Here is a 25,201-nt window from a genome sequence, read left to right as displayed (position 1 = left end):
GGGCCTCCAGTTCCTTTCAGAGACTGCATATGACACACTTTACACACGAATGGTATCACATGCAATATTTTAACGGAGCAATGGGAGAGGCTCTTTGAAACGGGGTTTTGCATCTTTTTGTAACATTTTGATTTCTCTGGTGCCTTATTCCTACTGGACGCTGGCACTCACATCCCCACGGGGAGCTGACCCAGAAGTCAGCCTCGGGAGCGGGGACGCCTGGGCAATGCTGGAGCGTGCAGGGCGTCAGGAGGCTGGTGTCAGTTGGTGGGGAGGGGACTAGATGGCATCTCTGAGCCGAAGCCAAGCAGGAACTGCACAAATCCACACGAAGTTAACGCTTCCGACTCGGAACACACCGCAAACTCATCCTTCCTCATCTGAGCTTTCCTTCCTTCTTCCTCTTCTGTCTCTGCCTTCTCATAGGCGCTGCTGCTGCTGAGGTGCCCAGAGTCCAGAACGCCCAGTAATCACTCAGGCACAAGCCTGGCACTGCCACGTCAGCCCCTGGCACGGCCAGACCCGGGCTTCTCTTGCTGGGGGCTGCGAACCGTCAGATTTTTTCTCATCAAAAATGTTTTCCAAGGAATCAGTGGAGTAGTTATTCTGCATTAAAAATGCACTTTAAAAATAAATACATAAAAGCTCCAGACTGTTTAAAATGTACAGAGGGGGCAGGGGAAAGATAAACATGTGCTAGTGTCTGAACCCAGTTCAGTTTATCTCCAGTTGAAACGATATACACTATATTATGTATAAATGTATACACACTTCCTATATATATCCCTATATATATATAGTGTATATATTATACATGTATAGGTGTGTATATGTGCATATATACACACATGCACATAACAAATCCAGATGCTTTCATTACAAAACCAGATGCTACACAAACAGCAGCAGAGGAAACAAGGTTGGACTCTTGCAACAGATCACAAAAAATAAAAACAGCCACTTGCAGTGACTTTGGTCATTTCTGTATGTTCACAAGGAATGGATTGTAACAAAGAAAAAAAGGAACAGTATTAGTGAAAGAGGAAAAATGGGCGAAACCATCTTGATCCAATGGGAATGCAGTAATGTTCTATACCATTTCACCTATTTCTTTTAGTCATGTTGATTTGATTTCAGTTTTCGGCTATTAAACATTTTTAAACTCAAGTGACCCACAACAAACTGAACAAAACAACTACAGCGAAAGCCCTTTTCAGTGGAAGATGTCAGAAATCTCAAAACCCTTGGCCTGACTCAGAACTACCATGTGCAAATCAGTACTCTCTTAATGTTTGAAATAAAACTGAAAAAAAAAAAAAAAAAACTTTTTTGAAGCACCTTAATGTGGCCATCCATTCAAGGAATGGGTGCCACTTTTTTCTTTGAGCACCTTATTGACGTGTTTTGCTATCTGCTGTCTTTCTGTTACCTGTTGGCTGAATGGCTAGCTGTTAACACACACATGCGCACAGACGAGAGAGCTGGGCATGCGTGTTCTCAATGAAGTTTACTGTGGTGACTGCTGAAAGGTGAACCCGTTTCCTGATCTTCCCGCCACAGTGTTGTGATAAGATTCGAAGAAGCCCTATTCCCTGCACAGAAATGTTTCTTATCACATTGTATCTTAGTATGGAAAGGAATATGGTCCCTTTTTTGCAATTGCTACTGTACACACACACACACACACACACACACACACCCCACACACATGCACAAACATATTCATTCGTCCAAGTGGTATTTTCAGTGTCTGTGTGGGTGTCACTGTTTACGCAGTTTCTATTTCCCAGTGAATTTTAAGTGGAGGGCAACTTTTCTAACCAGACTGTCTTTTCAGACTGAAGACCTGGGAATTGGGGAAGAGTTTGGAAGGAGGGAGAGGCAAGGAAAAAGAGAGCTTTAAACTGAAAGAATAATTTCCCACAAGGAACCTGAGCTCGATGACTGCAGAGACTGTAACCTCCAACCTTTGCAGGTGGGCAAGGGACACTGCTTGTATCAGTCTGTGTACCGTACAAACCCATGGAGACGCGAACACACACCCATCCACCATCAATATATACACGTGGTTTGGGTTGAGCAGGTCAATAGTTTTGAGAGGGAGTTTGTTCCTTTTTTTTTTCTCATTATACTCTTAAATTGTTGTCAGTTATCAAACAAACAAACGAAAAAATTGTTTTGAAAAACCTTGCATACGCCTTTTCTATCAAGTGCTTTAAAATATAGACTAAATACACACATCCTGCCAGTTTTTTCTTACAGTGACAGTATCCTTACCTGCCATTTAATATTAGCCTCGTATTTTTCTCACGTATATTTACCTGTGACTTGTATTTGTTATTTAAACAGGAAAAAAACATTCAAAAAAAGAAAAATTAACTGTAGCGCTTCATTATACTATATTATTATTATTATTATTGTGACATTTTGGAATACTGTGAAGTTTTATCTCTTGCATATACTTTATACGGAAGTATTACGCCTTAAAAATACGAAAATAAATTTTACAAGGTTTCTGTTTTGTGTGGAAGAGTAATTGATGTTGCTAAGAATGATGTTTGTTTTTTGGGGTTTTTGTTGTTTTTTTTTAAATGTTACCAGCACTTTTTTTGTAAGTTTCACTTTCCGAGGTATTGTACAAGTTCACACTGTTTGTGAAGTTTGAATATGAAGGAATAATTAAAAAAAAAAAAAACTCTTCTCTTGGTTTCCCGTTGTGTCTTCTTTATATTGTGGCAATGTTTCTACACATTCATACATTGTGGCCTAGGCCTAGTCTGAGATTATCCAAATTGAGAATTATAGCTGAAAGGCTAGGAGAATTCTCAACATAGCAATCCTCATGCTACAAGAAGTGAGAATTCCGGGATGGGTGATACTGAAATCACTTTGGGGAAATATAAGGCCGTTTGGGGCATTTTCCTTCTCCTGTCCACACCTCATAAATGGCACATGGCTCATTTACTGTTACCTGAATTGATTCACCTTTTTTCCCCCTTCTCCATGTGCAAATCATTATCTCTCTGCCTACTGTGGAAATAACCAATCCCATATGACACTATGCCCATCTATCCCTGTATCTTTGTATCCAAAGAAAGTTCATGGTTCAAAATACGTCCCCATCTGATGACTGTGGGGACTCCTGAGGGACTCCTATTTGCTCCATAGGCCCTTTCTCATATGCGACCCTACCCATAGGGCTCTCTAACCTCATCATTCTCACAGAAATTGCTGGTGTGATGGAGAAAACTTATATCTTGTTTGTCCCGGGTGATGTCAACCCAACTGAATTAGATTTGCTGTCTTCAGTAAGCATCTACATTTCATTCAAAACTGTGCAGTGTATGCAAGAAATGGAGGAAATTATTTCAGCTCTTGGTGAGCTTTCAAATCTAACAACTAGAAATATATAAATAAAGATACATATACATCAAGAGTTAGATTGTACCATTCAGACTCTCAGTGCCGTGGGAGTTTATAAACTAACAAAAAGAGACACGGGCAGGTCCATCAAGGAAGTGTTCAAGGAATACACAGTCTCGTCTGGGGACTCCCAAGAATGTGCAGGCTTTGGGCTGGAGGAGGTGAGTGTGGACGGACATTCCCACCAGTGTGAGGAACACACTGATACCCAGGCATGAGCTTGGGATGGGGAGAACCTGGGCTGAAAGGTGACCTCTATGAATTTAGATGCTGACTTCTTGCAACTCAATCACTGAGCCCCTAAGTTCACCTGATATTCTAGGAAGTACAAAACAAAAGGAAGAAAACATTTTCCTGATGCATGATCTTGCCCTATTTGATTTCTGTGACTCTTAGCAACATCTTAATGATGCCAGCCAGCTTCACCCAGAGTCCTTGATCTCTCTGTGCATCATCTCTCCTGAAGCCTCTTTCCTGCCTGTTGAAAATGTGGTGGTGTGGTTTATACACGGATTGTAACAATAGTAAATGGCACATGGACTACTCATACGGCACTTAACAGTTTACAAAGCTTCTCCTTCACACGCTTTATCCATCCCTACAATTACCTTGTGAAACATTATTACACTAACTTATAGAAACAGAAGTTCAGAAATATGTCTTTCCCAATATAAAACAATTAATAAACTAGTGCTTGAAGTCAAATTTTTGAAATCCAATGATATATATACCACACCAGTGTTTCTCAAACTTGAGTAATGTGTATATACTTACTTACAAAGGAAAAAAGTACTTCTCACAGACCCCCTCCCCACGGGAAGACTCTGTGATTATTTTTATTATAATGCCTATTAATACATTAATTAATAATTAATATAATGTATTTTTATTAAACCCTTTCTGAAATATGCTCAAACATAACACCAGGTAAACCTATTATGCTTATACCTCTCACAGAATTATAAAACTAAAATATGAACTTATTTACAAAACATAGACCCACAGACATAAAAAACAAAGTTACGGTTATCAAAGGGGACGTGGAGGAGGGATAAATTAGGAGGTTGGGATTAACATATACACACTACTATATATAAAATAGATAACCAACAAGCACCTAATGTATAGCACAGGGAACAATACTCAATATTTTGTAATAACCTATAAGGGAAAGGAATCTGAAAAAGAATGTATATGTATATGTTATATAAGTATAACTGAATCACTTTGCTGTATACCTGAAACTAACACAACATTGTAAATCAACTATACTTCAGTTTTTTAAAAAACTAAAATAAAAATAAGTACAGGTAAACGACACAAATTTAATATATTGGATGAGGCTTTGCTGACTTGAAGTCACTGCTCACAAAGAGAGGTGCACTGCCTGCCCCGGACCTGATGCTGCGGCCCCACATGACAGGGTACAAAGTAAGAACAACTCTCCCATCACTTTCCTAGTATTTCAACTATTGCAAACTCTTCCACTGCTCCACCTTCCTGGAGCAAATGAATCTTTTATGAATTAAGCTTCCCTGTCTTGAAATCAACTTAATTAGAAACACAAATATGAAAACTGAAGACAATGACAGTACCTTATTATAAGAAGGTCATCAATATCCAAGACACGATTGACTTTTCTAAAGACTATCATCACACTTAACACAGAGAAGTTTTAAATACTTACCGAGAGCTTGCAGACCTCAAGGATACATCTGCAACGTCTTAGCATTCCTTAAATCCCAACAAGATTTGATGCCCCCCAGGGACCTCTGTGGCACCATAAGCAGTGCCAGGCACAATAATAACATTAATTCAGCATTTTACAGCTTACAAACACTCAACCACATTATCTGACTTCATCTCCCCAAGAACCTTATAAAGTAGATATTATTATTACCATTTTACAAATAAGGAAACATTTGTAATGAGGATCAAGAGGTTAAGTGGCTCATCCAATGTCGTGAGGCTAACTAGCAGCGTTCAGCACTTGGACAAGTGTTCTGACTCCCAATCCACGACACCACAGCTACTACACCACCACAGCTACTGCTCTTTTGACCTCCATAAAATCAACTAGACTTTTAGTGGCAGAGGCGACGTTCCTAACAACATTCTGACATGAAGTCAGAATGACTGTAGGCCAAGGCAAGTCTTGTGACGCAAGTCTACTCCTGCGTAACACCTGTGAGTTGCAGACTTCTTGCCAGTTCTTCCCCTGTTTATATGAACCACTTAGCTACCACAGATAACCTTTGGGGAAGAGTCTGAAATAAGTAAATGCACAGCTCGCTTTTGGTGTCATGCTTGTCTCGATCAAAGGAAGGACAGAAGAGAACAGAAGAAGACCTCCGTGTTTCTTCCTGGTGGTAGCCCTTTCAAATGCATAACATCTGCAGATCCATCCAATGGCTTATAGACACTCATCTCTGTGTTTTCTCCACATGCAAGGCAATTATTAGAATCATGATATCTAATATACTAGCCACCAGTCACATGTTGCTATTTACATTACTTTTAAGTTAATCAAAATTAAATAAAATTTAAAGTTAAGTTCCGTAGTCATATTAGCCACATTTCAAGTGCTCAGTAGTCACGTGTGGCTAGGGGCTGCCATGTTGGAGAGCACAGGTATAGAAGACTTCCATCATCAGAGAAAGCTCTATCGGATAGTATTGTCCTAGACTCTAACTTATGCAAAAAAAAGAATTCTCTCAAGCATCAAAGTATATAATTCTGACTTCCAGAAAACTCAGGCTCTTACACGCATAAGGCTCTCCTGGGCCTCTGGGCAGGTGTGCTTGGAGTGGATGTGGGGGATTACTGCAGTTTTGCAGGACTAGAAGGAACCAGAAGATGGAACAAAACACTCGCACCTCACAGCTGGCAGCTACAGCCATGCTGCTGACTCCCTCCTTTGGTGGGGTTTGGTGAGCCCACCAGAACGCTGCCATTCGTGTGCAGCACACACGGCCACCCTGCCTGTCCAGCCCAGCACTGATGGAATCTGTATAAACCTGAGTCCGTGATGGTTCATTTCCAGGGGCCCGCAGGCTGAGAAGGAACAAGTCATGAAATAAAATTGCATGGGAAGGTTCTATCCAATCATGAAGATCATCTACCTCAAAGCTCCATGACTCATAAATTTCTCTTATTTGTTCAGTATAATTCTTTGGGTTACAGATCAGACTCTATATACCCAGGCTTAGAATGTGGAGTAATAAGGGGTAGGGAGTCAGTAAATGTATTTTTCTTCGAACTCACATTTATTGATTCATTTATTCTCCCTTCCCCCTATCATGGAATCTAAGAGGGAATCCAGGAGAGCTTAGGAGCTCTTCCTGTCTACACTTAGTGGTCTCCCACCTCAATCTCTCCTGTGATCCTTCCTTATACTTCTCAAAAGACATAATAAGAGGGAAAAGACTCCTCAAGCCCTGTCTTGGATGAGAGAGAAACAGAGCCCACCAGTCAGTGATAGACACCCTACCCCAGTACCACATTGGCTGGGGTTTAGAGTCTACAGCTGCACAGTCTAACACAAATACAATGGGAGCCACATAGGCAATTTTAGATTTTCCAGTAGCCACGTTAAGGAAGTAAAAAGAAACAGGTGAAATTAATTTTAATAATATATTTTATTTAACACAATATATACAAAATATTATAATTTCAACATGTACTCAATATTTTTTCAATTACTCATGTGACAGTTTACATTCTTATTATTCACATTAAGTCTTCAAAATCTGGCATGTATTTTCTACTTCTAGCACAGCCCATCTCAATAGGACTAACCACATCCCACGTGAGAGCCACATGTGGAAAGTGGCTGCCGTACTGGACAGGCATGTCTCCAGGAATCTGGCTTTTAGGGGATTGTCTTCTCAGTTCTCCAAGGAAAATCTGGTTCAATGAATTCCACTTTCAAATTTATTTTCCATCTAATTCAATCTCATTTTAGTAACCTGTCCCATTTACAACATCTATGGGTTCCTTTGTATTTTTAGCACCATCCAAATGGCATCTGTAAATGTTTCCCTGTTACCATAATCACGTTAAATAACACCCAACTGTCAGTCCAGCCTCAGCCCAATGTACACCTTTTCCAAATCAAACCACCACTCCCTTTTTGTCATTATATGTTAGTTCATTTGTGAACTGTGAATTGTGAATTGTCTTCTACTCCCAACAATTCTGCACTAGTTTTGCAATAAAAATGCCGTGAACTGCCATGGCAAATAACAGCATTTTACAGATATCTATCTTTCTTCCAAAGGACTTGGCACTCTGGACAGATTTCAGCTCATTGCTCCTGACTACATACTTGTTTGGTAGAGAACTGACAAAAATCAAAATCAAAGTCCAAGGAGGAGTAGGAGTTGAATTGTCTCCTCACTCAACCAGCCTAATTCTGAGGGAGCAGGGCAATGTTCTATTTTAACCATTGGTAAAGGACAGTCTTGCTTCACATTTTCTCTCAGTTCCTGTGCCCATGAAAGAAAATCAGTCTCCTATAAACCCAACCTCCCTCATCCTTCTAAGAGAGGTGGTGGGAGGAGAAAGCCTGAATGTCAGCTAAACAGAAATGAGCAGCTCAGATGCCACTCTAACCCCAGCACAAAGAGCTCAGGGTGTGAATTTAAGGGTTCCAGGCAGCTAGTTTGTGGTGATCATTTTTTTAAAACTTCCATCCCCCTCCTTTGTTTTCCTGTGAAGAGTCCCTATTTTAAAATCCAGATTTTCCTTTCGGTGGGAAACAGATTCTTTCTTCAAAGGCTCAATGGCAGATTGATAGAGAAGAGGTGGATCTTGGCCCAAGGGCTGAACTACAGCTCCTGCAGCGGATATACACCATTTCTGTGGGCTTCCCCAACGCACGTGACTGGAAGAGCCTAGAGTATATCAGGCCATCACTAGCTTCTGCGTGCATCAAGCAAAAGGAGATTTGAAAGTCTGCCCAGAGAATAGAATCGGAAGTCTGGCTGGCTGCCTTGATGCCAGGGTCTTCCATGTGGGACTTTCAGCTCCCAACTTTAGAATCTATGAATTCCCTAGACAAAAATCCTGCTCTCCCAGCCCAGCCTCACTGTTCCCTACATCCTCCCAGGCCACTTCCCCACAGATAAGCTTATCCTGACCATCTCACCCTGCACTGACATCTCTTCCCAAAGGCCTGTGTCTTGGACCCTTATCTCCTCACTACCTTTTAATGTAAATGTTGTCTCCCCACTGAACTGTTAAGTTCTCAAAGGGCTGGGACCCGGGTCGATGGTTTAGTCATCCTCCAATCTCCGCATACAAGCTGGTAGCATGCCTTAGTCCTAAAATGCCACAAATGTGTGAACGCTGATGCAGACGACAGTGGCAAATGAGATGAGGTGGCTCTGCAGTCACCCATCCCTGAAATCCACCACAGACTCCTGTAGCCCTGAACCCTGCCCAGTGCTTTTAGGGGGAATGCAGATCTCAGCCACAGGATCTGTTCCAACTGCCAGATTCAAAACCAGGTCAAGTGTTTGTTTGTTTTTTTAACTTTGCATTGGTAATCAAGATACAAGCTCCTCCCCGGGATCTGCCAAGATGGAACAGAAGGGAAGGGTAAAGGGAATGCAGACACAGAGGAGGACGACATACATTCACTCAACCGAACACACCGCACACACACGTGTGCAGACGTCCACATGCACACACACACACACACACACACACACACACACACACACACAGCCGTGATGGGCAGACGCCAATGCGTCCACCTTTGATAGCACAGACAGGACTGTGTTTCCCAGAGGGTGCCCCCGGGAGCTAGCCCTTCTCGGCGGGGACGCTGAAGCTCGCGAGGCTTCTGTAACTCAGGACGTTGGAGTAGTCGTGCGGCTCGGGCTCTGCGTGGTCCTCTCCCGGCTGCTCCCTGCAGAGGCCGGCGTCCGCCCGCACACAGCTGCCTGGGGAGGACAGGACGCTGGGCCTCCACTCCTCCTGTTCAGATGGCCTCCTCCCGAGGCCACCTTCCGCAGAACGGATTCTGAGCGATTTCTTCCAAAAACAAAAAAACTACAGAGTGAGTATATGGGGATGTTATTTAAAAGTTACTCCCCAACGTGATCCATAGTTCTAATGATCTCTTCCTTTCTTACACACACACACACACACACACACACACACTCACGAAGTTGTGTTCTTATCCACAGCAATTCCTTAACCCTTAATTTCTCAGCCTTTTCACAGTAGATTTCAGCACTAACCGCTCCCCTGAAAGGCTCCGGGCTGCACGCGCACGGCGGCCCACGCGCTCCTGCCTGTTCGCTGAGCTGGGCAGGCGGTTTCCAGTCCCACCTCTCTCTTACTCCTCGCTGCCTCTGACGCCGCTGACCGCTTCCTCTTCGAGATGTTCTCCTTCCCTGGGCCCCGTGGCATCACTCTCTCCGCTTCTCCTCCTCTGCGGCCAGGCCTGCTCTTTTTTTCCGCTGACACTCAGCTCCCCAGGTAAAGAGGTTCCTCGGGGTTTCGGTCTCTGCTTTCTCGCACCCGGTACTCTCTCTTCCTCTGTGCAGCACACTCGACACTTCATCCTTATGTACAGCTGCAGCCACCCTCTCTCCTCTAGGGATTCCTAAATCCCTATCCAAACCAGCCCAGGCTTCCGCCCTGAGCTCCAGACCCAGAGGTCCAGCTGCGGGCGGGTCTCACCACCCACAGCAAGCCCACATGCCCCGTGTAGTTTCGCTTTACGCCCCACAGCAGACTGTGTGTGATGCCCCCCCAAAATGCCCTTTGTGATTTGGTCACGCTCACTTTTCCAGCTTCATTTGCTGCAGTGCTTCCCCAACCAACAGCCCAACTCCTGGTATAGGGCCTGGATGCCAGAGAGGCACCGTTGATTGAGAATCTGCCGTGAGCACCACGCGGGCTAGCTTCTTTATGTCATCTCAGCAACAACCCTAATGATGTTTCCACTTGTGAGTGAGCTGATAGGTTCAGACAGGTGAAGTCCCAGTTCTGACTTGGGTTTGTGGGACTCCAGACCATGCTCTTCTCAGCCAAGCTGCCTCTCATCTTGCAGTGTCTCGAATGCCATGCACTGTTTCCTGCCTCTCCAGTTTGGTATATGTTACGCCCACTGTCCATTCACCACAGTTCCCTGCAAAGCTGGCTGCTCGCTCCTCCAGACCCGGCTCTGCAGCACGTTGTCCAAGAAGACGTCCCTGACTCTTCCGGGAGAGTAACATCCTTCCTGTGTGTTCCACTACGGCCCTGGGTGCTCTCTGTTGTAACATTCAGTGCTGCCTGGAATTTGTTTACCCTTCTGTCTCCTCAGGCCCCAAACTGTGAGCTCCCCTGAGGGGAGGATCTGTGCTGTATTCCTCTTGGTAACCTCGGAGTTCATAACAGATGCTCAGTATAGGTCTTAGGACTGAAATGCACACGAACACACACACACTCACTCTCTCTCTCTCTTTCCTTGCTCACTCCCGCCACCCGGCCCCAAATCTAAATAAACGGGATTTTCCAAATCAAAATATGGACTCATGGTCAGACAAGTACATTTACACTTATGAGACAAGAGGATAGACCGTGAAACCTGTTTGGGAAAATCAAGGATGTGAAATCAGCCATCACGTCCATATGGCAGCGTCATAGGTGAGGGGTGTGCTTTACAGGCAAGAAAATCCAAGAACAGCAGGCACAAGCGGGATGGCAGAAGAAATGCCTAATGGCGCGCAATGCAAAGGTGACAGCCTCTCGGCCTTCATGGATACTGCTCTAAAGCAGGTCACCTAGCCCCACTGTAGGTCCAAATGACAGAATCACAAAGAGCCACCGCACACAGGCTTGGAAAATAACAACAAACACAAACCAAATTTCATTGTGCCCACCCCCCTGCTTCCGGGATAGGAAACAGCACCATCCTCATCGGCTGGTGTCAAGCTCTGCAGGACATAAATAGACGCAGAGAGGCTGAGCGGGAGGGTGGGCGGCATGGATGCGCGCCTTGAACACATATCAGAAGTTACAGGTGCGGCCTCACTGCGGGCCCTGAGGAGCTGGGGCCCACGGACTGTTTCATTCATTCCTTTTCAGTAGAAGTGGCTGCACCTTACTGTAGGTGTGAAGAAAAGGGTTGTTATCGTAGGTCACGCTGATTCTTTGCTTCAGAGAAGTCCTACATCCCTTGATGCCACCCTATCCATTTTAAAAATACAGACACCCAATTCTTTCTCAAAGAGCTGATTGTGGCTTTTTGTGTTGGTGTGTTCTCGTTCCCATTCTTAGACTGCCTACCCTTGCCTTTGAATCTTAGGACTATTTTGGCTTCCAAAAATCCTCTGGGAAATGTAAATATGCCTGAGCTGGGTCTCTCAGCTGTTCTGTTTTCATTCCGTCCTGCACAGGGAACCCTGTAATTGTAATCAGTGTAAAAAACAAGTCTGGAATTAAGGCCTTGATGTTGTTCTAAAAGACCAAACGAAGCTACGACGATAGCGACTATGGAGATTTGCAGGACAAATGTTACCCTCTCGGAGCACGTGAGAACAGACACTTGGCAGTCACCGTCCTGGAGATGGACACACCCATCTCTCCTCACAGAAGCTCCCCTGGGTGCACTTTTCCCAGTAGTAGCTTAGCAAGTAACATCCATTCATTTAGTCACAATCACTCTATGCAATATAACTAATTTATTGAGCACCAGGTATCATGAGGTGCTGCAGTAAATAAATTTTATAATAATTATAAGAGCTTAATAAATAATGGTTATTACTACATCCAGGAAAAATGCCAGGGGCCTTATGTGAATTATATGAGTTGAGTTTTTCTACAGCCCTAATAGGGCAATACCATAATTGTTCCCATTTTACAGATGAAGAAGCTGAGGGTCAGCAAAGTTAGGTGGCCCAGCTACTCAAGTGGTAGAGCCAGGATCCAAACCCTAAGTCTGATTCCAAACGCCAAACTCCTAAATAATTCAACCTACTGGCTCTCAGGGTCTGTAGGGAATACTGTTGGTGCCCTGCTGAGATCGCCTCTCCACCTGACCAGTGCTTCCCTTCCCCAGACACTGGGAAACTAGGCTATGAGTGGCTCACAGCTGCCCCTTCTCTGGAGAATTGCTCTTGGACCTTTCCTGGTGAGCAGCCAGCAGTCAACAACTGGCTGAGGTGGGTTTTCAAAAGGCTGGCTCCCTCCTCAAGGTGTGACCAAATCTGCTTCAACCACATCTCCCCCAAAACCACATCCCTTAGCCCTACCCTGCTTCCTTCACTACTCTTCATCTGAGAGCCCAGCCCAATAAGTCACTCTCACCGGAATTCCCATGCCAGGCTCTATGTCTGGGCACAAATCTAAAACAGTTGCTCCTGGGAATGGCCCTAGAAGGCAGACTCTAGGATGGGATTGTGGAGGGGAATCCCTCACCAGCTGGATGGGATACAGACCCCACCACTGGTGGTGAAATGGGAAGAGACACAAAGGGAAGGGGATTATGAGTGGTGCAACAGCTCTGACATTTGAGAAGTATAGAGCAGACAGTGCTTGTTAGGACTGTGGGATTGGGTGGTTTTTACTAAATTCTGCTGTTGGACTGAGAAGAGAACATGACAGATCTACCAGCAACTGAAAGCAAAGTGTGAGAATCAAAGCTCCTCTTCCTGGGCAACATTTAAAGAAACACTCACCTCCAACACTGAAGAGCAGGCAGAGGACCTACCTATAAGGGCGACAGAACTTCAAAGAAGGCTGAATTCTAAGCCTGGGCAAGACTCCACCAAAATCAGTGTCTGGGCGGGAATGGAGGCATTTCTGTGCATTGGGAGGAGGATCTCTTGGTAGATGCACTTGGGAGCCTTGAACCACCAGCTTCTCTTGCATCATCTGGAGATGCAGAGGTAACCCCCTTCCCCGGGATGGAAGATGGGTCCTGTCAGGACCTGCCTCCCCTCCCCTATTGGCCATTGGCCCATAATTAGCAAAAATCTCAACCTACACTAACTGAGGGAATCCTGGGCATGCTGAGGGAGGAGAGAGGTTGTAACAAAAGGAGCTAACACATACTGGTGGAACTGGGAGAGTATGTTTGGGAGTGAATCCTGAGGGGAGTGGATCAGGGCTGGGTGAGTAGAACTTAAGACTGGATGAGGGACACATCATTTGTCAATATTAGGACACATCCCATGACTCAAGATCTAACACCCTCACAAGGCCCTGGGACACAGCTGTCAACAGAGATGCCAACAGTGCTTTGGAAAACTAGGGAAGAAAGAAACAAAATGCTCAGAGAAGTGGGGATGTTATCATGGACCCATGTGGAATAGTAAGAAGCATATATTTGTCTCTATCCCCAGTTCCTGCTAATATCTGGTCTCTATTAACCCCAGTTCCTGACACAGAGCTCCCTAAACTCCTAAAATATCCTGAGTGATAGGAATGTCATACACAGGGCTCTTAAATCCCTTGGAATATCCTGGGTGACAGGGGTGTCTTTTGTTCCAATGAGGCGACTTTTGCTGGGCTCCTGAATGGAGGCTGGTCACCAGAACGACCAAGCCATGATGAGAAGCTTGGAACCTCCAGCCCCACTCCCTATTCTCCAGAGAGTGGAGGGGGCTGGAAAATGAGTTAATAACCAATCTTGCCTGTGTGATGAAGTCTCCATAAAAATCCCAGAAGTATGAGATTTGGAGTTGATGAATATATCTACATGCTGGGAGGGTGGCACACCCAGCACCGTGGGGAGAGAAGCACCTGTGCTCAGGACACTTCGAGATCTCACCCTATGTATTTCCTTCATCTGGGTATTCCTCTGTATCCTTTATCAAATTCTTTATTATATAATAAGCAGGTACATGTAAGTAAGTGTTCCCCTGAGTTCTGTGAGTTGTCTTAGCAAATTATTGAATCCGAGGAGAGGGTTGTAGGAAGTGCAATATACAGCCAGTCAGTCAAAGGTACAGGTGACAACCTGGGACTTGCAATTGGCATCTGAAGGAGGGCAGTCTTGGAGAACTGAGCCCCTAACCTGATGTTAACTCCAAGCAGATAGTGTCAGAACTGGATTGACTGTAGGACACTCAGGGGTTGTAGGAGAATTAGTCAGTGTGGCAATAAACCCACACATCTAGTGTCAGAAGTGTTCTGTGCAGTGCTAAGAGTAGAGAAGAGGAAAAGACACAGAGTTTTTCCCAATACAGTCTACTAAATCAGGGATTGGGAAACTAAGGCCCATGGGTCAAATCTGGGGCACCACAGACTTTTGTACTGCTCATGAGCTAAAATGGATTTTATATTTTTAAGTGATTGAAAAAAAATTCAAGAGAACAGTATTTTATTAAACATGAAAATTATATGAAATTCAAATTTCAGTGTTTATAAATAAAGATTTATTGAAACACAGTGGCACTCACTCATTTACATGTTGTCTGTGGTGCTTTCACAGTGCGATGGCAGAGCTGAATTTTTGCAACAGAGACCGTAAGGTCCACAAAAGCTAAAAGATCCTGGCCCTTTACAAAGAAACTTCGCCAATCCCTGTACTAAGTAATTTTTTAAATCCAACAGCTGATTATGTTTCTTGGGAAGATCCAGAAGACACACTTTTACTGAGGTGGAAAGGAATGTGCTAGTGAAGGGAGCACCAGCATCATTGAGGGGCTCAGAGATATCTCTCCTCTGTAGGCTGGGGCTGAAGTAGGCGATGCTTTTACAGAACTGGATCCCCAGTAGAAAGAGGGATGAGGAGATCCCAAAATAATATAGGGACAGATGGCAGCACTTAAGAAACAAGGTGGATGTAACTACTGCAATGGCAGCCAAGGAAGCCTGGCCCACAGGGATATTAAGATGGCTAATAAAGCCCAGTGTGTTCCTAGGAGAAATATAGATGGACAGCCAACAAGGGTATTGCTTAAATGTATAACCAAAAGATCAAGGATGCATGAGAGTAGACTGAAGCATGGAAAGTCAAGATTTCTTGCCCATTTCCAGGTCTATAATAGTACTGGCTTGGATACTGTCTGTTCACCCCTCAACGTCACTCTCCAACCTTCTGCACCCTCTTCTGTGCCCAAAGAAGACTGAACTACGTGTACTGAATCAGTGAGTTCCCTTGTCCTCTGGCTTGAGTTTGGGTTTAGCCAATGCAAAGCAACAATAGGAGAATGGAGGGAAAGAGTGCGAGCTGAGGGTGTATATTCTCCTGGCATTCTCTCTGCAGGGTGGACTTGGACTGGCTGTGGCCTTCAATCAAAGATTACAGTACTTCTCAAGGTGATCCCTCCACACAACTCTCTCTTTCCAGGTCCTAGTAATCATCCTCCCTCCCAGGTTCCAGTAATCATCCTCTCTCCTTTCCCCTAAAGAACTAGGGTTGGTAACAACACACTCCTACACTCCCGCTTATGGTTTCCTTATATGCTTCCCAGTCCTTTGTAAATCTCCGTATTAAACTATCCTCAAACTACTCATCTTGAGAATACTATGTGTTCCCTGATGGACCTTGAATAATACAGGTATAAAATGCATTTGAGCAAAGAGAGAGAGAAGACTGGAAACTATAGCCAAAGCACATGAAAAAACAGAGAGGAACTGATTTAGACAGGAAGCAGTGGACATGTCAAAGAGGGGACTGGTGAATAAAACATTTTAGAAGGGGAGCCACAGAACTTGATAGCTACTGGACTCTCTCTTTTCACCTTTTCCCCTTTCCCTTATACAAAGATGACCAAAGTTGCTCTGGGATACTGGCCTGAAAATGAACCAGTCTTAATCCTTAACAGGAAAATGTGTTCTGCTGCTTCTAAAGAGCTTTCCATATGTCCATGCCAGAGCTACAGAGCTCTGGTGACAGCAGAGGACATTTGTTCACCAACCACCATAACAGCTCCCTGCCTAGCTCAGAGATCAATCAACATTCTCTTCACCTCTCCCCTCTAGTCAATCACTTCTCTTTCCCTCATCTTCCCCTAGAGGTTTCATTTACTAAACCTGTCTACTGTGATAGCCAAGACATAAATGAAAATACTGTAAGTCATTGACTTCCTCGATAGCACTAGCCACATCTCAGCCACTGCTGGATCCCCAGTACTCTGTTCCATGATGTCTGTTGAATGACAAGGAATAAGTGGCCACATCTCTATGAACCAGGTAGGTCAGCAATCTCAGTGTTTGTTTCATAAACCTGGAAGTGAGGGTTTGAACCATAGGACAAGAGATTTTTGTAGGCAAGTTGGTGGACCAGGCAGTCATCTTCTGATATTAGATTTTATGTAACTTTCACCTATCACATGAGCTTTCCTACCATTTGGAGAATCTCTTTCACTTCCTCTAGACCAAATTAACAAGGTCCAACAGGTGCCTGGAGCACTGTTAGACCAGTGACTGGGGGAGACCTGGCCAATTTGTAACTCAGAGGGGAACAAGACTTTGGTTTTGCTACCAAAATACCTTTTCCCATCCTCACTCCAATCTGTTCTCAGTAAAATAAGGTTAGAGTGAGTGTTCCTGGGCTCTCTTCATTTGTAGATCTGACTGAAGACAGAACATGTGTCAAATGGAACGTGTTATTTTTACAACAATACCCTAGTTATTGATGGTAGGTTACAGAAAGCAAACTGAGTTTATCTACACAGCAAACTAAGAGAATTTAAGATGTAAGATATTAGACTAAATGTTCAAGATTAGTCACTGGTAATAGACATGAATGTGCACAAAAGTGTAACTCCATAAGCAGAATTAACACTAGGAAAATATATACAATTTTTATCCTAGGCAGGGATATAGAATTAAGGCTGTTTAAAATGCAAAATACCATGAGGTCTAAGTGGAGGAACATTACAATAGCACTTTCTTATTAAGCAATTCTAGTTTGTGCAATTCATCTCAACTCTGAGGCCTGGAGAGGGAAGTAGCTCTCGGTCTTCAGAGGAGTAACAAGAATAAAATAGTAAAATAGATGTTAAATAAAAAAGAAGAGAAAGTCAAAGGATGGTCCATTTCTGAGAGAGGGAGAAAAGGAAAAAGAAGACAAGAACTCACAATAAGCAAGCAAGATGGAACCAGAGCCTAAGAACACACATCTGTCCAAATCCCTCCCTCTATGGGACTGGCAGTGACCTGGCCACATTCAGGCTAAATGGCTGTTCAGGAATCAGGCACAGAGGGGCTAGAACTCGAGTTGGGGGTCTTGATCCAATATAGCCAAAGGTACAGAGTGGGTGGACTGGGTAAATATGTTCTGCTTGTAAAAGTCAGCCTTTGAGTGCAGATATGAAATACAACATCAGAAATATGAGTTCTGCTTCTGGTAGAACAATGATTGCCTATGTTGCTTTGAACCAACCTTTCCAGGAAGAATAGGTAGAAAAACTGAACAAAATATTATAAACATCTATCTGTATTAATCAGAAATCTATCAAATCAGTGAGAAATTTGTGGTCTGGGGAGCAAGATCCAGGAGTAGGAAGCCCAGAGAGATGAGATGAGCATTGTGGGGTTGGGAGAGGTATGGATTTTCTCCTAGAGAAATTGCCTGAAAGTCATGGCTGAGAGGCAAATGAGCTACACAGAATTTCTAGCTGGAGGGACAAAATTTGGAGTTCAGAGGCCACCGAGGAAGGGAGACTCTGGCAAACACTACAGGCTTTGAGTTGGAACCCCAAAGGACTACACTCTACAAGTAAGGAAGTAGCAGAAATTAAATCCAGCTTTAAATCCTCTCACTACTGATTTAATTAAGGTGATGGGAATGCTACTGCCTGAAGATTAGTTACCTGATGGAAGCAAAAAGGAATCTTCTTTAGAGGAAGATGTTATTATCCACAGCCTCAAATTATGGCCACGGGTTTTCATGTAGAAATATAGCATTCAATGAAAAGTAAACAGTCAAAAAGATAAGATAGGTCCAAAAAACAAGCAAAAAGAGAGAATATTAAAAGACCCATAGAGAACCCAATTAATAGGAGTATCAGGCACAGATTTCAGAATAACTATGATTAACATTTTCAAAGAATTAAAAACAAGATTGGGAATTTTGGCAGACTTTAAACTATCCAAACAAAGAACAAAATAGAAATCCTGGATCTGAAAAATATGATAACGGAAATTAAGAACTTAAGGGATGGATTTAACAGAAGAGTAGATCCATCAAAGAAGATACTTAGTAAACTGGAAGGCATGGCCAAAGAAAACATTTGATGAGACAAGTAGATGGAAAATACAAAAAAGAGGGTAAGGGATGTTGGAAAAAGTGAAAATGTTGAAAATACCACGTGATTAGAATTCCAGAAGGAGAGGAAAACAAGGACAAAGAAGTAATACATGAAGAAATAATAGCCAAGAATGATATAAAACTGACAAAAGATATCAAGCTACAAGTTCAAAAAGCACTCCAAACCCCAAAGAGAATAAATACAAAGATGACTATATCCAATTATATCACCATATAATTGCTGAAAACCAAAGAGAAAGAAAATTTCTAAAGAACCAGGAAAAAAAAACAAAAAACATTATCTTCCAAGGAGCAAAAATAAGATTCTCATATAATTTCTGAACAGAAATATGAGAAGCCAGAGACAATGGGACAATATTTTCCACATGTTGAAGGAAAATAACTGCCAACATAGAATTCTATACCCAGCAAAACAAATATATCACTTTTAAATTAAGGAAAAATTAAGATATTTTCAGATGAACAAAAAGCAAGATAATTCATCACTAGCATGCCTGCCCACAAGGAAATACTAAAGGATATTCTTTGGGCAGAAGGAAAACTATCCTAGTTATAAGAAAGAACATGCAGGAAGAAGTGAAGAGCAACAGAAAGGGTAAATCTAAATGAATATTGGCTCATAAGACAATAAATCATTTCTTTGGGGTTTAAAATAGAGAACTAAAATCCATGACAATAATAGCAGTAAGTTGGGGAGGTAGGTAAAGAGTTAATGTGTTCTAAGGTTCTTGCAAAATCCAAGAAATGATGAAAGTACTAATACATATTAGACTTTAATAAATCAGGGATCTATTTTGTAATCTCTAGTGTAACCACTAAAAGAAAAGAAAAATGCATAACTACTAAATAGATCTTTTTAATAACAAAAAGTACTTAATTCAAAAGGCAGCAAGAAAGATTGGGGAATAAAACAGGCAAAACAAATATGAAGAAAATAAAGTGGTAACTGTAAACCCACATGTATCAGGAATAACAGCACCAGGTACCAGTCCAGAGAGAGCAAAGCAAGGCTGCAGAGTTGAATTGTTAACGGAGGGGAACCAGAGTTGGACGGAAAGTGAGTCAGGCTCTAGGGAAGAGGATCTGAAACAAGGTGGAAAACAATGTTGGGAATCACAGGCCTGTGTTCCCCCAAGTGTTTGTTTAGTAACTTAAGTCAACCTGGGATGGCTTAAAAGACCCAACAGGGCAGACAAAACAGGAGTGGGAATTCTTTTGCTTATTCTAATCACTAACTACCAGTTACGACACAAGGATGTGGATATATTTCTTCATTGTTTACAAAGCTTTCACATGCAATATGCCACCTGTTCATCACAACCCTGTGATATAGAGCGAGCAGAATCATAATCCCCATTTTATACATGAAGAAATGGAGACTTGGAAGATGAAACAGCATCCCTATCATCACACACTCAATGCTGAGATTAGAAACTTCCAGTTCCCCATCCAATACTCTTTCAGCCACGTGACCTCTTAAGCAAGAGTAACGGAGGATTTACAACCTACTCATCTTGCCATGTACCTTTTACCCCTAAATCTTTGGAGTGTTGATTTCTCATTCTGTGGAAGTGCTAGATAGCCCAGCACTACTGAAGGGTTGTTAAAGTTAAAGGAGCTAATGTTCAAAAACCCCTGGCACAGAGTAGATGCCCAAGACGCATCAAAATCACAGTGGCTAAATCAAACTCTCAGAGGAGTGGCTTAAGGGACAAGCAGAAGCCAGGAATTGTAGGCCACAGCAAGATGGGAAGGATACAGATCCTACCTTTCAGGAGCTCCCAGACCAGGGAAGGGACAGCAAAAGAGCATAAACAATGCCACTGAAAGGCAGAGCAAGGACTGTGAAGAAGGCACAATGAACAGTGGGAGAGATCACTTCTAGACAGAAAGGGGACATGAAAGGACCAGGGTGGCAGAAATGGGATGCCCAGGACTGAGATATGCAGCCAGAGTCATTACCTTTCTGGCCAGTATGACCACCACAATGACTGCTGTGCCGATGACTGCCAGCACTGTGGCCATGGCTCCAAGCAATGGGATCTGGAACCCAGCGCTGTGCTCAGCCACTAGAGGGAGGACAAAACAAAGGTGAGTGGGCAGAGGCCGGAAGCAAAGGGCAACCATTACAAGGGAAGCCTCAGTGTCAGGGCACGGGCGTGGGAATTGGCCAGGCCTTTCTCTAACCACAGGACTGGCGTCTTCAAGTCCAGCTCTTCGGACAGCAGAGCATCTGCCGGGCCCATCATGAAACTAATGCCTGATCTCTCAAGGGGTGTACCCCACACACTTGACACCAGCGCAGACCATTTTAACACTCCTTTCTCTTTTTGACAAAATCAATTTCAGTCATAATCATGAAGTGAAACGAATAACAACAAGAAAAAAACCAGAAAGTGATTATTTTCTTTATTAAACTTCATATTTATAATCATACTAGTATAAAAAAAGTTTAATTAAAAATTAAAAGAACAGGGACTTCCCTGGTGGTCCAGTGGGTAAGACTCTGCGCTCCTAATGCAGAGGTCCCGGGTTTGACCCCTGGTCAGGGAACTAGATCCCACATGCATGCCGCAACTAAGAGTCTGCATGCTGCAACTAAGAAGCCCACGTGCCACAACTAAGACCAGGCACAGCCAAAATAAATAAATAAATACATATTAAAAAAAAATTAAAAGAACATTAAAGTACAAAGAAGTAAAAAAGCATATAACCTTTCACCTTAAGCCTATAACACTTACTCCAACTCGGCTGTGAGACCCTGGAGGGAGTAAGGTTCTGGAGCTTTATCCTTTGCTGTTTTGCCAGCACCTGGCACCTACCAGGTGCTTAATAAATATTCATGACATGAATTAAAGCATGAGTAAGTGAAGTTCTATGAAGATGTAAAATGTAAATGCAAGGAGGAAGAGCCAGGAAGAGAGTTTTGAAAAGATGAGTGATGCTTGACCCAAGGAGAGTGTGAGGGAAACGGGACAATTGTCAGGATGTGTGCTGGACTATAAGTGGAAGGGTTTCCAGGCTGCCTCATCCCATCCCCACCTCCTTCCCAGGAACTTGGGCAGAACCCGGGTGTCCAGGGCAGTCTTGAAAGGAGAAGGGTGTAGCAGAGGCCGGGCCCCTCTTCCTTCTAACAAAGGGCTTAGATTGCCGGGAGGATGGCTAAAGCATGTAATCACTTAGGGCAAGGGCAGCACCCCCAGTACCCACAAGGTACCAGGAGCAGGGGGGGAGCCCAAATTCCCCAGAATGTGTTCCTCCTGCTCTGAGGACTCAGTCTCCTGCCTTGGCCACAGGTAGGGAAAGAGGACTGATGGAGACCAAAGTTAGAGAGGGTCAGAGGGGCTGCAGAGGGCTCTCCATAGAACCAGAAAAGGATGGAGGCTCTTCCCCACATGCTGCACTGGCCTATGCCAGGGGCCCTCAAGAAGCAGCACTTGAGAAGAAACTTTAAGATAACCTTTTATCTTCTCAGTTTACACATATTTTGCTAACTCATCAAACTTAATCTCCAACACCACTGATGTCAGCAAATAGCAGTTCTGAGGGTGTAGTTGAGTGGAACCAGAACACTTGTGTTAAAATCGGCTGTACCGCTCTGGGCAAGCCTCAGCTTCTACCTCCACCCAACAGTCAGATGGGAATCGGGGGATCGTGTTCATACTTATGTTCATGCTTACTTACGTACTGAATTCATGTTTGTCATGTTCCAGGGACTGTTCTAAGGGCATTTTTTTTTTAGTAAGTAATTAAATCCTATGTTAGCTCCTCGTGAGGTCTTACATCTTTTCCTCATTTCACAGACGAGAAAAACAAGGCACAGAGAAGCCCAATAATCTTGTCTGAGGTCAACAGCAACACCAGGATTTGGACCCAGGCTGCCTGAGCCCATCATGACTCTGCTATCCTGTCCCTCAGCCATGATAACAACCCTTTCCCACCCTCCAGAGAACTGGTTTAAGTGTCCAGGTGGATAATGAAAGTGAAAGCATTTGGGAAACTATGAAGTACCACAGAAATGTAAATTATTGTACATTTACACTTAGCACTGAGCTCTAATCCTTTATAAACTTAGTGGCTAATTCTAATTTGCATGATCGATGCTAAACTAATTAATGAGATCCTTTCTCACAAGACCTGAACAACTGGTCTTCCTAACAAATATACATGAGGTGCTTTTACCCGAACAGTGGTTCTCAATCCTGGCTGCCCATTCAAATCATCAGGGTGCTTTTAGAACCTAGCACAACCTGCTCTGCCCCTGTGACTGAACTGGTCTGGGATGGGGTGCCAGCATCAGTATCATTTAAAAGCTCCCAGGTGATTTGAACGTGAACCAGGGTTGGGAGGCCCCACTCTGCAGTATTGGGCAGGAATGCATTTTCTACCCTAGAGGATGACAATCACCAGCCACCCTGCTCCAGAGGGCATACCTGAGCTTTGTAGGACTTCCAGAAAGAGTGTCCCTTTGTAGATCCCGTCAGGGTAGGTGTGATAGATGCAGATGTACTCTCCTGTGTCATTCCTGGTCAGTGACTGGAGGGTGAGGCCCAGGTTGGGGCCTGGGACCGTTCGCTCCGTGAAGGCTGGGTCGATGTGCCAGCCCAAGCTGGCATGATGAATGGCCAGAACTTGGTCTTGCTGCTTCCAGTTGACCTGGGTCACTTTGGCAGTAGTGGAGGAGAGGTGACATTGCAAGGTGACAGAGCCACCTTCCTCTGCAGAAATGTTCCCCGTTGTTACTATTCTGCCTGTCACAGCTCCTAGGGAAGGGGCAAAAGAAGCATGCACTTTTAGCAGCTGGCATTGAACCTTCCTGTAGAAATTCCAAGGCGGCTTTAGGCCAGAATTGATTTTTGGAATGACAGTCTCTCCAGCCTGCCCTGTCATTCCCCCGTACAGACTGTAATTACTACACAACGTAGCACTTCACCCTCTTAGGATATTCTGTGGGAATACACCTTCCTGATGAACTCATTGATCATTTCCACACACTTATTTTGTCTCTCTACCTAGAATATAAGCCCTTGTCAGCCACCGCTTCTGTTTGATTATATCTTCCAGCAGCCAGTTCTGTGCTGGGCACATTATCCTTTGAAACAAAACCTGGCTGCTTTGGTTGACAGCCATTTGGGGTGCCCGGAAAATTTTTCAGGAGAGCCATGACATCCAAAGGAAAGGAGGCTTGGAGAGCAAATCTGCTTCTCCAGGCAAAGCCACCATCCTCGACACTGACCTCCACCCCTGCTCCAGACGGTTCAGAAAGCAACAGGGAAACAATATTATACTACAGTTTTTAAATATTTCTGCCCCCCTCAGAAATATTTGTTTATGATATTTAATATAGAAGGAAATAGATTTAACATAAATTAAATCTATAATAGTAGAATCTCTGGAATCTGTGACGAAGACTTTTTTTTTTTTTTTTAATTTATTTATGGCTGTGTTGGGTCTTCGTTTCTGTGCGAGGGCTTTCTCTAGTTGCGGCGAGCGGGGGCCACTCTTCATCGCGGTGCGCGGGCCTCTCACTCTCGCGGCCTCTCTTGTGGCGGAGCACAGGCTCCAGACGCGCAGGCTCAGTAGTTGTGGCTCACGGGCCTAGCTGCTCCGCGGCATGTGGGATCTTCCCAGACCAGGGCTCGAACCCGTGTCCCCTGCATTGGCAGGCAGACTCTCAACCACTGCGCCACCAGGGAAGCCCACAAAGACATTTTTTAATCCACAGGAAACATGTTGGGTTGGCCAAAAAGTTCGTGCAGGTTTTTCCATTACGGAAATACAATGTTTTTCTAGAAGTTTCCTCAAGGACAGAAGAAAGGAGGATGGTGCAGGAGTGAACTTCTCTCAGCAAACTCATCATCCCTCCTCCTTAGTCCCTTTCTCTCCTCCTGCTTCCTTCCTTGGGTCAGCCAGTCGGGCACCCCCCATCCCCAAGTCCTTCATCTGCCGCCTAGTACAGAACTGCATCTCCTTCTCAGAGACAGCCGTTTCTCAACGAGGGGACACAGGGCTCTGAAAACTGTGTTTCCTTCCCTCAGATGATAAGACCATGGCTCCAGCCTCCCACTTCCTCCACCCGCTCTCCCTCCCCTTCCAATCCCAGGCTAGACTTCAGGCCGTACCTGAGGCAGGGAGGCGAGCCGGCCTCAGCCCCTGGGCCCAGAGCAGGAGGAGACACCACTGCATGCTGCTGCCCAGGAAGGAGCTGTGGCCTCTTCTGCCACCGAAACTGGCCAACTGCTGATGGCAGGGTGAAACTGAGCCTCTGAGGAGACAAGGTCTCGGAAAAACCAAGTTCAGCAAAAACAACGTCGAAGATAAAACTCACAACAAGTGCACAAACGGCACAGGGTGAGCCACAAGAAAGACCATGAAGGAAACACATTTAAAAATAAACAAAAATGTGGTTAGAGGTACACTGGTCTTTGGATTACTATTAGTCAACCTATTGTTTTTAAGTTCTGTCTCAATGCACTTTTTGTTTAAATTAGCCTTTATTTAATGAGCTCAAGCACATCTGTGTAATGCCCAAGATTCTGGAGAACCTGTTCCTGA

General features: G+C 44.0%; 1 protein-coding gene and 1 non-coding gene across 2 annotated transcripts; one reads left to right on the top strand and one right to left on the bottom strand.

Moving 5' to 3' along the window:
- Positions 1–9,231: 9,231 nt before the first annotated feature.
- On the bottom strand, positions 9,232–24,832 carry TIGIT (T cell immunoreceptor with Ig and ITIM domains). Its single transcript, XM_061193107.1, has 4 exons — positions 24,769–24,832; positions 23,080–23,409; positions 20,609–20,715; positions 9,232–9,462 (listed from the first exon to the last, which is right to left on the bottom strand). The coding sequence occupies exons 1-4, from the start codon at positions 24,830–24,832 to the stop codon at positions 9,232–9,234; spliced, it is 732 nt and encodes a 243-aa protein (XP_061049090.1).
- TRNAR-CCU (transfer RNA arginine (anticodon CCU)) lies at positions 21,127–21,199 on the top strand. The gene has a single exon. It is a non-coding gene; the product is annotated as a tRNA-Arg (tRNA).
- Positions 24,833–25,201: the final 369 nt, after the last annotated feature.

Source organism: Eubalaena glacialis, chromosome 6 (genome assembly GCF_028564815.1).
Source record: "Eubalaena glacialis isolate mEubGla1 chromosome 6, mEubGla1.1.hap2.+ XY, whole genome shotgun sequence".
Lineage (NCBI taxonomy): Eukaryota > Metazoa > Chordata > Mammalia > Artiodactyla > Balaenidae > Eubalaena > Eubalaena glacialis.
Note: the sequence above shows the minus strand (reverse complement) of the source record. Positions and strands in the feature narration are given on the sequence as shown.